Source organism: Aquila chrysaetos, chromosome 9, assembly GCF_900496995.4.
Source record: "Aquila chrysaetos chrysaetos chromosome 9, bAquChr1.4, whole genome shotgun sequence".
Lineage (NCBI taxonomy): Eukaryota > Metazoa > Chordata > Aves > Accipitriformes > Accipitridae > Aquila > Aquila chrysaetos.
In genome coordinates, this window is record NC_044012.1 from 43,219,391 (window position 1) to 43,232,084 (window position 12,694).

General features: G+C 46.4%; 1 protein-coding gene and 1 long non-coding RNA gene across 3 annotated transcripts in view; both read left to right on the top strand.

Moving 5' to 3' along the window:
- FBXW8 (F-box and WD repeat domain containing 8) overlaps positions 1-7,584 on the top strand; it is a 53,587-nt gene extending 46,003 nt beyond the window's left edge. For both annotated transcript variants that reach the window (XM_030024715.2, XM_030024716.2), the window contains exons 8-11: positions 231-358; positions 3,970-4,143; positions 5,889-6,005; positions 6,721-7,584. In XM_030024715.2, coding sequence (XP_029880575.1) covers positions 231-358; positions 3,970-4,143; positions 5,889-6,005; positions 6,721-6,865 — 564 coding nt within the window. In that variant the 3' untranslated portion in view covers positions 6,866-7,584. The remainder of the gene's footprint in view (positions 1-230; positions 359-3,969; positions 4,144-5,888; positions 6,006-6,720) is intronic.
- Positions 7,585-8,691: 1,107 nt separating this feature from the next.
- Positions 8,692-10,802, top strand: LOC121233522. The gene is made up of 2 exons (XR_005933163.1): positions 8,692-9,191; positions 9,453-10,802. It is a non-coding gene; the product is annotated as an uncharacterized LOC121233522 (long non-coding RNA).
- Positions 10,803-12,694: the final 1,892 nt, after the last annotated feature.

The window sequence follows — 12,694 nt, forward strand, 5'->3', positions numbered from 1 at the left end:
CCCTGCTTCTTGATGGATTCCATTGTGAAACTTGATTTCCTCATTTCTGAGGGCGTTATTGCCCTTCTTAATAGGGGTAGATCTGTATCTTGGTTATGTATTAGCATATTGAGAAATGAGTCCTGCAAACCACCTCTGATGGTAATAACTCTGCTCTACTTTATGCTGCAGCAAAATGTAGTTGTTGTGCTCAGGCTACATTTAGCTGGTGTTTGTTCTCTTTCTGCCAGATTCTTCTTTACAATCTGGAAACAAGTCAGTGTCTGAAGAAGATGGGCAACTCGATAGGTGACTTTACGTGTGTCAACCTCCAGAACAGTCCTCCAAACATGCTTGTTACAGGCAATAAAGACAGAAGGTAGGTGCTACCAAGAGCTGTAACCCATCTCAAATTAGCTTACTTCCTGTCCTGCTGTCCTACATCTGGACCTGCTAGAATCTGTTTCTCTTCTAATGTTTCAAATGCAGCCTGCGTGAACTTCAGGAACAAAATATTAGGTAAGAGTTGGATGTGGCTACCAGTTTGCTTTGTTTCAGAAAGCTCCATGGGAAGACTTTCTTTTTAAGCCATTTGGTGGACGCAGTTGGTGTACAGCCCAGCGAGACCACTTGGAATATCTTCCACTTCCCCACCACCACCCGCAAAATTAGTTTGGCATTTAAAAGCTCACTTTCTGATATTAAAAAAATAACCTAAGGGATGAATCATGTAGGATGAGATGGGTCCGTCTGCCAAATGATGTCAAGAGTGTATTTCGGAACACTGTGATGTCCCTCAGGTGACAAAAAAAAAAAGAGACTTTCATATGAACAGATTCCAGCTTCTATTTAGCTGATTAGCAGCTTTCTCTTTAACTCCTTGGCTTGGGGAGTAGGATTTTCCCAGCACAATATCTGGTGCCAGGAATGGACGCGCTGGGAACAGTGCAAAAGGATTAAAGTGCTTAAAAAGACCCTTTGAGTCCAATTTTTAGATTTTCTTTTTTTGGCTAGTTATTTGTGGGGTCTGATCCAGTGCACCAAAGGAGATGTGGGATGGCGAGGAGCCAGTCTCTAATGGCTCCCTGTTCCTTCCCTCCTCCTTTCTGCACTGGGCATCAGGCTGCAGGTGGTGGTCTGGTGTGGTGGTGGGTATCAGATTGTAAGGCGGATACTTCCCTTTGCCAAATCCCAGACCTCTGTCCCGCCAGTGCAGCAGCTTGCAAAAATGATTATTTTGTCAAACAGGTTTTTTTTTTTAACTTCTCAGTGAATAGGCAGTGCAAGCAAACCTCACACTTTCTCAGCAAAGAGGATAAAGGAAATATCAGAAGTTTGACACATGTAATTGAATCCTTGGGAGTTTTTTCCCCTCTAAAAGCAGATAATTGATTTTCCAAAGCACCCCAGTAAAACTACCTCCAATTTTGATCTCTTGCACAATGATGGGAGAGTAGATAAAGTTGATATCCCTTAAGAGAGATTGAAATTTACTCCCTTTATGCTAGAGTAAATGTCTGCACCCTTTCTCCTCCAGAAAGCTTTTCAGTTCTTCAACTCAAGTATTGACTGAGTTCAAGGGGTTTGGTCATCACTAAAGTAGCAAAAAGTTAGGAATCGATAGTTCAGCAAATAAGTTTGGCATCCAGGAGGCAAGACCATGTGTATTTCAGAGGTCAGTTCTTCATGTGGTGCTGTATGAAGGGCACTAATAGGTGCTGGGCATCCACAGTTGGAATGTGACTTGAACCTCCATAGCCCTATTACAGAGCAAGTGTACTAAATAGGGATCTTGCCATGAGAGTTTACACTGCTGATGGCCAGTGGGAAAACTTACTGCTTGAATTAAATGCAGCAATTTCACAATTTTACGAGTATATGGTATTCTTTCATTCAAAGCCATGATTCTGAAAAGTGACACTTGTGAAATGTTTTTGGTAGGGCCTATAAAATCTGTCTTTCCATCAGAAAATACTCCTGAAGCGTTGCTGATTTATTTGATTACCCAGCTGTGCTTCACACTGACAGGAGGTCTGATAACAGGGAGTGTGTGCTGCTGCACTGCACAACAGCACCCTTTTTCTTGGTGGAACCTAAGATGGTGAATAGCATTGGAAAAGCAAACATATGGCAAGCCTGGTGTATACCATCTCTGAAAGGTATGGATCAAAACATGTATTCCAGGCTCTCCTACAGGCAAGTGAGCTCATTTCTAAAGTAGCCTAGCAGGAGAGTCAAAGCCTGGTCATGAGAACACGTTCCTTATGGCTCCGTTGAACTCGGATGAATCTGATGTGCTCCCACTGAGCCCAGCTGTTGAGGCAGGAGATGGCAGGCCATGCCAGGTCTGCATTAGAGCATCACATTAGATTTGCAAAATGCTTTTTTTTTTTTGTGAAGCATATCTAAACAACTCAAGTGTGCGTCTAATTCTTCCAAGGGTGTGCCAGAATGGACACCTGCCTGAAACCTGGGCCCTTGCTAATGAAATAACCAGGACACAATCAGATCTTCATTTCCAACTGTGCTTACCAAACAGAAGAAGCTTTGATTGCCGTGCAGAACACATGCAGCAAGACAGGGCGAGCGCTGGGTGTGAACACTTCCAAAATACCCCATCCTTACCCAAAGCACAGCTCTAATATGTAGCCAAAGCTTCTCTCTGCTGGAGCTGGAGAAAACAAGAAGTCCTTTTCACCATCAGCAGCTGTTGTGATGGGATTTTCCTAAGGGTGGCTGCAGAGCCACACAAAGCATGCTCCTTGCTCTGTTCCAGCATGTTTTTCTACATGTCAGATGGATGTTGCTCTGTTGGAGTTTTGGACTGTTCTCTTGCCTTTTATTTCGGTTGCTGAAATGTGTTTGTAAAATTGTATGATGCAATCTCCATTTGAGAAAGGAAAAGGAAAGACTTGCAACACCATTAGGATCGTAGCAGGGGTATGGAATAAAGTAAAGTTAATGTGTTGGAACGAGTGTGTTTTGGCCTTTTCTGGAATTAATATGTACCTGATGGTTTCATTCTTGATAGTCATCAGCTGGGAGGAACTTTCTCTGGCTTCTTTTCAAATCTGAGATCAGTATTTCCCCTTTACTTCTGTTTTCACTTGCTGCATCTTTTTTTTATTCGCATATGTACTTGCTTTATCTCTTAATCTCAATACATAGGGATCAAAAAACATATTCCTTTGTGATAAGTGCTGGGTTTAAAACTTAACACCATTAGCTTTAACTGTTTTTGTGGACTTGTTGCAGTGGTTGAAATGCTAAGCTCTTTTTCTACAGTTCTGCTTCTAGCCGAGTGTTCGATACGTTTCTCTTCAAAATGCCTTGTCTGAGCGATCAATAATTTCTGAAAACCAGATGTACCTAAAAGCTACCCACAGTCAGTAGTTGCATTTTTGAAATCAGAAGAGATACTGATTGCTGGGTGCTTGTGGATAGCTTTGTTTTAGTATTGGTGGTTGACTCAAGCATATAAACCTGTAATTCACTTGACTTTTGAATTGCCCCGCGTTTAGTCTCTTCCTAAATCTTTGTAATAATAGTCTTTTCCTTGATCCTTGTAATAATATTACCCCTTGGCCATAGTGGACATGGGTTAGGTACCAAGGGGTAGGATGTGTTAGCAGTATACCCAAAACATGGTGCTTTATGCCCCACGGCATTGCTAACATTTTGGGAGGCACAAACAGAGGAGCTTTCTCCAAATTTCACTTACATTTTGTATCACCTGGGGCTTTTAAAGAGACAGAGAGGTCCTGTATGGTGGGAGAAGTCTGCCTCAAAAAATCTTTGATAATAGAAGTCATAGTGAAAATCAGCGGTGAAAAGTGTCAACCGTATTGGATTTCTGGCCCTGTAGCAGCTGTGGGACTACTGCTATCCCAGATGTGTTTTCGTAACCCCCAAAGTACTTGCGCTCTCAGAACCCACAGACTGCAGAGCCACAGCTTTTCTTACCTCTGTTCTTCATTTGCTTTTGTTTAGGGTCAGGGTATTCGATCTCCGCAAAAGCGAATCTTTGTGTTCCCTCTATGCCCACCAGTTAGGAGTGTCTGCAGTTCAGATGGATGACTGGAAGATTGTCAGTGGAGGAGAAGAGGGCTTGGTCTGTGTGTGGGACCAACGGATGGGCACCAAACTCTGGGAAATGCATGCCAGGTAATTTTGTCTGTGTGGGGTCCTATTGCAAGGGTGTTTATTGGATCTGGCTGACAGGAGGAACGTGGGAATGGGATGATCCAGGACCAAAATGATAATATGTCCATGTCTAAAGCTTCTGAGAGTTCTGTTTAGTTTTCATGTGATTTGGGAACAGATTGCCTCCCCACCTGGAGTCTTGTGCCTGGTTCTGTGTGTGCCCTTTAGCTGTCATAGGCTTTTTGCTCGTTAGTTAAAGAGTGCTTCAGTTGGTGTAAGGGAGCATGGAAGTAGTTTCCCCTGGATTTTCTGTGAAGTTCAGTTAGTGTCTTCTCCCCGCCCCATCCCCAACCAGTATTTACTTTACTGAACCTTGGATTTAAAATGCTGGACTCCTGGCTGTTGTCTTCAGAGTGGCTGGTCCTGGCTGTCTCTATCCGCTATATCCTTACACAATACCTGTGTTTCTGTTCACCTCATTCACTCATTCCCTTAGCAGTAACCATCAAAACCAGGCTGGTATTTAAACTCATTTAAATATTAAAATACCAGTTTGTACTGAAAACACAAGAAGTACAGTACTGAAAGTACAAGCAGAGATCAGTATCCTGGAATTGACAGAAGACTGTTAGTTGCTACAGCCAAGTTATGATTTCCTCATCAAGGCACAATTCCCAGGGTGTAGCTTTGTCTGAATGAAGACCTCAAGGATTTAGCCCCTTGTAAGTCTGAGTGATCCCCTTAATAAAATGAACAGATAAATCCTGATTTTTTTTTTTTTTTTTTTCCCCTAATGCATCTTCCCCAAAGAGGAGGTAGATGAGGTATTTACAGTCAGAGAAGTTCAAGTTGGAGTTGTCATTGATTAATAGCAGGTATCTCCTTCTCTTCTGACCCTGTGAATTATACAGCCCATTGTGATGCGGCTGATGCATTAAGGACGATATTGCATTGATTGTCTCCTGGAGCAGCACTAATGAGCATGCCAAGAAGGAGGGCAGGCAGTGCAGATCTGAGCTTTGAGGGTGTACTGAAAGTGAAACCATTAGATTAAACATTTAAAATACTGTTTAATCTATATAGGAATAAGAAGGGATCACTTCAATCAAAAAGGCGTGTGTGTTGTTATCCATGCCTACAGCCCAGTGCCATGAGTGGAAAGCAAGGGCAGAAGCTAAGGGAGATGACAGGAGACACATTTAGGGTCGTGGAGATAAGCCATCTTAATCGGAGAAGATAAGTTACTCCTACTTGAACAGTAAATGCTGTTACAATGGTTCAGGGTTAGTTTATTCACCAGTGGGAGGAAAAGGAATGAAGGCCAGACCTCTTAGCTTGTGCCATATAGTGCATTTCTAAATCAGCCATAGCTCAGTGCTTGAGGGTGTGGGGGTCCTGGGTGTCTCCATCCTTCATTTTGGGAAGCATCCTGCTCTTCCCAGGAGTGTGCTGCTGCAGTCCTGAAAGCAGCAAAGCAAGTGGGCAGCCTGGATCCTTTGCAGCCTGTGTGCTGCCAAGGGTCTAAAATATTTTCTGGCCTCCACGTGTGTTCTGGTAACAGCCCACTAGATGGGGATAAAAGCTGTGTTTATCTGCTCCAGACAGGAGGAGAAGAGCCAAAGGTGTGGGTTCCCAGCCTCTGGCCGTAGAGAGGGTGCTGCTTTAAATGAATTCTTGTTTAATCCAGAGCAATTCCTTTACTGCACTTGGATTTTAGGAGTCTAATACAGGTGGCATCTCACCCAGTGCTGTGGGTTATTTTTCAGACATCCAGTCCGCCATGTATGGTTTAATTCTCATAGCCTCATCACTGCAAACATCCCTGATGAGAAAAGTCCCCGAGGCGCCAGCATCATGGATGATGACCTTACTGCGCACCGCAAGTGAGTAAGCCATCTCTGAAGGGTAGGATTTCTGGCACTGCAAAGATCTGCTTTGTTATGTATTTTAAAATGGCACACTAGGCACCTGAGTCATGATCCAGAGCAATAATAGAGAAGGTGTAGCATCTAAAAAATAAAATTTTTAAAAGTTTAAACATAAGGCTTTCAAAACCATTGGTGAATTGCCTCTTTATTTACTTCTGAGCGCAAAAAAAATGCATTTCTTTTTCAGCAGGGGAATGTAAAGGCCACTGAAGCCAGACAGGGAATGCAGCCCTTTCCTTGTTTTAAATATTAGTAATGATATCTCCTCCTAAAGGAAAAGTACTGATATTTAAACTCCAGGTTTTGGTATTTGCATCTCAGATGGCTGTTAGCATGTCTAATTGAACTATCAAACTAAAATGTACTTATCTTCCCCCTTCCTGAATAGATGAGAAATGTTTCAGCAGATGACAGTCATGTCTCTGCAGTGCTAAAGTGAATGATTCACCGATCGTTTCCAGGGCTTGGTGGGGTCCCTGGAAGGAGGCAGGAGGGAGTTTTGTCTGCTAGAACTGCACAGACAGCCCTAGTGCAGAAGGGATGTGTTTTTATATTCAGCTCCTGAAGCATCGAATTTTGATCCTTTATGGCAATCTCTAACTTTGTTTGTTTCCCCTGTTGAAATATATAATTAAAGTAAAATGGTGTGTCCTGGTTGTGTTTTGTACAGGCATCGAGGAATCATTTATGCCTACGAGTTCTCAGTGGACCAGTTGGCTGTAGAAAGCATCCTTCCTATTTGCCGCTCTTCCTATGATGAAGTGACTGGTTACAACTACAACATTGGCCTTGCAGTTCCCTATGATAACATTTAGGTAATTCACTTTACTTGGCTTCTGTGGTCCAGCCCTCTGCCAAGTACATGGCCAAAGGCAAAAAGGAGATCCACATGGGACAAGCGCCAAAAAGATGGCGTTGGCTGCAGGCACATCAAATGGGCTGAGCATTTGCCGAAAACTTGGGGATATGAACCAGAACAGAGAGTGTGGCTGCCTTCGAGCATATCACTAAAATATGTTGCTGCGCAAATGTTCAAAGGTCCACTATGGTGGAATGGAGAGACTGAAGACTGAAGGGGAACAGTATGCTTCGGTGTAAACAAAAATGTTCCTTCATGCTGCTTGTGGGAAAAATGCTGCTGATCCCATCTTGGCAGAGGATATGGTCAGGAAGCGAGAGCCCCAAGTGGCAAACTGCTGAAGTGGTGGGAGGCTGGGAGCACATTGAGGAATTCATGCCTGTCCTGAGAGGGGAAAAAAAAACCCACCAAGGACTTGGAAAAAGCATCTGGCAGAGCCACATGTTTGAAATTTCTTTCCTTGTAATAAGCTGCTCATTCTTCTTTTCCTTGGAGTGCATCGGAATGTGTCTAGGAACAGAACCGTGCACAAAAGGTTATGGTGGTTGGGAGAGGGGAGTATGATGGAGAGAGGGAGGGGAAGGTTGGCCTTGGCCAGGCCGGATGCTTGGAAACTCAGCAGGCCACATGCATCAAAATTATTTTAAAATAAATTATTTTTTTAAGTCTCTAAAATTCTGGATTAAATGTTTTCTAATTGTATATGTACATGTGTTTGTGGGGGGTTTGGCCCTGAGTCTTTTAGGGTGAGCTAACCCCTATGCACTGAAACAAAAGGCTGTTGTGTCTCAGGTTAGTTGTCAGGTATGTTTTTTGCTGGATCGTGCCCTTCCACAGCACCTGGAGGTTTTCCCCAGGTGCCTGGGACTTGTGTTTCTGACACTGCCCTCACTTCTGAGCTGGGAATTGATCATGTTGATTTAATGACGCAGAAGGGATGAACTGGCCGCAATCCCTCTGCATGGGTAGTTCACGCTAATGCTGTGGAGAAGCGTCCAGGCTGAAAGATGTGGTGTAGAACCTCAGGTGAAAAATGAGGAGTAAGGCTTTATCTTAAATCCAAGTTGCGCTGACATAGGTAGAACCAGTTTGGCGAACGAGAGCTCGAGTCCTGCATGGGTATGTTATACTGGTTTACTGTTTTATATTTTATGGTTGTGATTTGCCCTTGTAAACTTACTGGTGCAAGCCAAAGCCACGTAAATCAAGGTTAAATTGAGATTAAGTTTTAACTTAATACCTTTTTGCTGGCTAAATGGAATAAATTTAAAAGTACAGTGGTGGGTTGGGATGCAAGAAAGGTGCCCGAACCTGCAGGATTGGGGCTGGCTGGACTGTCACTTCAACCCTTAACCAGTTGCTGAGGCAGGTCCTGGAGAGCTTCGTGCTGCCCTTCTCCTGCCTGGAGAGAGATGTGTTTCACAGCTTTTCATTGTCTTTGGCTTAGGGTGGTTTTCCATGACCCCTAGGCTAGCCCTTCACGTGCATGTTTGGTTTTTAACGAGCTTTTTCCTCATGATGGACTGATACAAGAAGTGCAAGGGGCAAAGTCATTTTGTCTGACCAATAGATTTTATCTTTCATAAAGCTTTGGTCTTTTTTTTTTTCTTTTTTCTTCCTCTGCCCTTCTGGGAAGCCAGCTCACTTCCTTCATTCCTGGAAGAGCAAGAAGTGTCATGGATACATAGTTTGGACAAGAGCTCAGCTGAAACCTGTCAAATAAACAATAGTTTCGGTAGCACAAATGATTTTGTGGGTTGCTCCAGCCCTATGTCTTCTGATGTGGCTGAACAGAGCGCGCTTCTGCTTCATTGTTCTCTTCCCCTCCGTGCTGTGACCTGCTGCCCCGTCTCGCTTAATACGCCCTTGGCTTGTTCTGACTTTGACTCTCCTTATCTTGCCTCATTATCTCAGGACAGCTTTGTTCTTCCTTCATCTCCCTGCTGCAAGTAGCAGATAAGTTTGTCTTGTGCCCGTATGTGTTGAGCCCTTTTCCCCTGTGCTTCCCCTCTACTTCTGCGCTGCCTGTGGCAAGGCTGCCTCCGTGTTGCTCCTTGACCCGTGGTAGTCACTGAGCTGGTAGAAAACATGCTTTGCAGCACCTGCATTTGTAGAGGTGTTTGCTTTTTTTATGCAGAGAAGACAAGTCATCAGTTCATTGGGGACCAAACGCCACCCCATCCGGATACTGGAAGGCTTGCATCACCTCCAGTGGCAAAAGAAATTCTCTGTCCCTACAGCCACCGTTTTGTTGGCTCACAGTCTGGATGCAGCTCCTCTGGGTGGGTTGGAGGGTGGTCCTTTTGGTCTGTTTTTCCTATCGCTGGAATTCATTTAGGAAGGTTGTACCACAGCAGAAGATTGTGTACGTATTTAACTAGCATTCATAATGCAAATGAGGGCACTTAGGCTGTTGGAGAGTATCCATGCTGGGAGTTTAATTTTTGTTTCTGAAAAGAGATGTTGTCCTACTTCACCGGGTAGTCATTAATACTGTGTTGGAGTGCAGCAAATGCAATCGTGGGTGTTTGTATCTTTGCCAGGGTTAGGTGACATTTAAATGGATCCTCTTCCCTAACAACTTCAAGAGCAAGAATGGAGTTGCCATCCAGTCTTTACCAGAGACAGATGCCACCTTTGGATTTCCCATCTGGAGACTCCCTAGGACTTGTTAGTGCTACCAGTTTGAGGTAGGTAGGGGTAAAGGTGGACTCCTGTGTCAGCAGACCCCTGTTGTATCCCACAGGCAAAGGTTATCGCTCAGCAAGGGGGCATCTCTTCTGTGTTGGGTGGTGCCTGGAGCTGACAGCAGGGCTTTGAGTTGAGGAGCTGCAGTCAGGACGTGTTGGAGCAGTGTTGTGGATTGAGCAGGCAGAGGTTAAACTGAAGGCAAAGGCTCACACTGTGACCAGGCTGGTGACCGTCAGATGGGCTGGGTAGTTGGGGAGAGCTAAAGAATCGGAATGCATCAAAGGAGGTGGTAGTTTGGGGTGAAGAGCCTCGAGACCAACTTCTGGTTTCTGCTCTTGATGACAGTGATCCTTAGCGAAAAAAGAGGTATCCATTGTCTTCGTGAGAAAGATCCCTGGATTTAAATTTCTTTCCTGCTATTCTCCAAAGAGAATATAAGATCAAAGGGGGAGGCTGTCTCTGTATAGCAGCCTCCAGCTGCTACCAGGCTCCGGAGCTCTGACTTCAGGCAAAAGCAATGGGTGGTGCATAGTAAAACAGTCTCAATGCAAAGGACGTGGTAGGACGCGCTCAGCTGTAGTGCCGTACTGGAAAAAACCCAGCTTTCCCTCCACATATTTTGGGTCCAAGCCAGCAGCAAAGGCCCTAAGAATGTGCCTTTTGCCTGTTTTGTGCCCTCGACCACCCTGGTGGTGGGGGAAGAGCGATTCCAGCATTTTGTGGGGCTGCCATCTCTCACTTGATGCCGAGGAGCGGTGGGAGGAGGAACAGCGGGTGCTCTTTGTGCAGAGAGGGACTACGGGGGTCTCTGACTCCCCTGCCCTGCAGTTCGGCTTTGCAGAGCAGCACCTTCCCCTCCCACCCTGCTGCTTTTCCTGCTCTCCGCTCTGCTTTCGTGTCCCTGTCCAGAGGCGAAGGTACCTCTGTCATTCCCTGTCCTGGTTGCTGTTGGGGAGGTGCGAGCACGTGGTATTGATGAGCCATGGTGGTGCAAAAAATACTTTTTTTTTTTATGCCCTCTCTGCCCCTTCTTTTCTTTCAGTGACATTTGGCCTCTCCTTTCCCCCTTCCGTGGATAGTCCTAAAACCTTCAGCTATATTTTGGCCAGCACTGGTTTCATCCCAGCCCCTCCCAGTCCCTCTGAGACTGGTCCCTGCTGCTGAAGGGGAAGACGGGCCAGCAGTGGTTGGAGGCCCCATAAGCAGATGAAGTACTGATGGATTAAGCAGTAGAAACTAGTGAGGAAAGTGCCTGTTCCAGATCAGGATTTGTGCCATTGGCAGATTTGGACCTTCAGCCTCTGGGCCAAATGCATCTTCAGCTGCTGGCTTTTTTGGAGGGAGGGGAGGTCCTGTGTCACCTCTGCATCGGAGGGTGCCATTAGAAGGACAGGGAAGCGCCTCAAAATTTAGCTTACAAGCATCAGCTGCAAACAGCTGCCCTAACTCCGTTGCTGCATGCTCCTGTGCCGCTGTCCTGCACCTCCTGTCCTTCCCGGGCAGATGTCCCCTGTGTTTCAGTCTCTCCTGCCTTTCCCAAGCTCCACTGTGGCTGAGATGGGTGGGGAGGGTGAGGATCTGAGAAACTATCTGTTCCCTGGGTGCCAAAAAAAAAAAAAAAAACCTGCCTGGGGCACCTGCCCTGCAGTCCTGTAGGTCGCTCGGTCCTGCTCTTCCAGAACCACGAGTCACTGTTCTCTCCGAGACACTGCTCAGCCTTTATCAGCCTTCCCTGAGTTTTCCGACACGCAGCAAAGCAGCTTCAATTTTCCAATTACCCTCTGCTGACCACTGCTGGGATCTGCAACGGAGCTTTGTGCCATGTCACAGGTCTCAGCATCTTGGCAGCTCTCGCTGTGCCCCGTAAACAGAACTATTACCCTTTGTCGAACGCTCTGGGCTTTGCAGGGTTTTGCCGTGGTCTACGACAGAAACATTACCCTTGCCAGATTTCCCGGTGCTCTGCCATTTTTTCCTGCGCTTTACAGAATTATTATCCTCTATCTCGCTGGGTTTTGCTGTGCATAACATCAACTTTGCATTACGCTGCCCTGGCTTTCCACTGGCCATGGCAGTGATGCTCCTGCCCACCTGGAGGAACCGTTACTGTGGGCAGGGCTGTGCACAGCCTTGGGGCTCCTGGCCTTTACCATCAGCCCTTTGCTGGGCTGAGGATTGGGTTTATCTTCCCTGGTTCCTCCCATTCCGCTCTCCTTTTTGTCTGCTCCCTGCAACCATCCCTTCTGCTCTTGACTTCCATTTCCCACAGAGAAGGCAAACACGAGTGAAGGCGAAACATGCTGCAGCCAGTTTGCTTTGGGTCCTGCTGCTGCGTCCCTGCTCCTACACTTTCCTTGCTACCTAACAAAATAGCTGGGGGACAGCTAATTAGCTGAAGGGATAATAATTACCCTCTTATCAATACCCTTAAGTCCTCTTGCCCTCTATTTTCCTGCATTGCACAGTGTACCCAGCCCTTGCTGGCTGCAAGAAGCACTGATGTCTCTTCCAAGAAAACCACGGTATGGAGAGGGAATGGGCTCGGGATCTTATGTCAATCCCGGGCAGCGGCGGCAGCAAGGACTTTGCTCAGGAGGGGCAGTCCCGCTGGGTGATTTGGGGTGGAAAAGGGCCTTTCGGACACCCACGACTGCTGCCAGGAGCAGGGTGAGGCCAGCAGCACAGAGCCTGCAGCTGGTCTGGGGAGTGGGATGGCTCTGCAGCATCAGTATGGTAATTCCTGGGAGAAAATGGGGAAAGGAGCCTGCATCTCCTCCTGAAACGTGGGGATTTTGGGAGAAGCTGGATGGTGCGCTCTCGTGTGTTTGGGGAGGGAAGGGAGCGCTGAGGGTCTGGCAAAGGGGGGGATGAGGAGCTTCAGGATGCAGAGGAGGTTCGGTCTCAGCCGAGAGGTCGGGCTCTGACCCTCTGCACCGGTTGGTGCCGATGCAGTGCAGCTGGGCACGAGCCCAGGAGATGGAGGTGTCGAGAGGAGCAAGAGGAGAACAGGACTGAAGAGTCCCAGAGCCCTGCAAACTCAGAGAAAGCTGTGGCTGCCACCAGGCAGCACCAGGAGACCCTCAGGGCCTGAAAA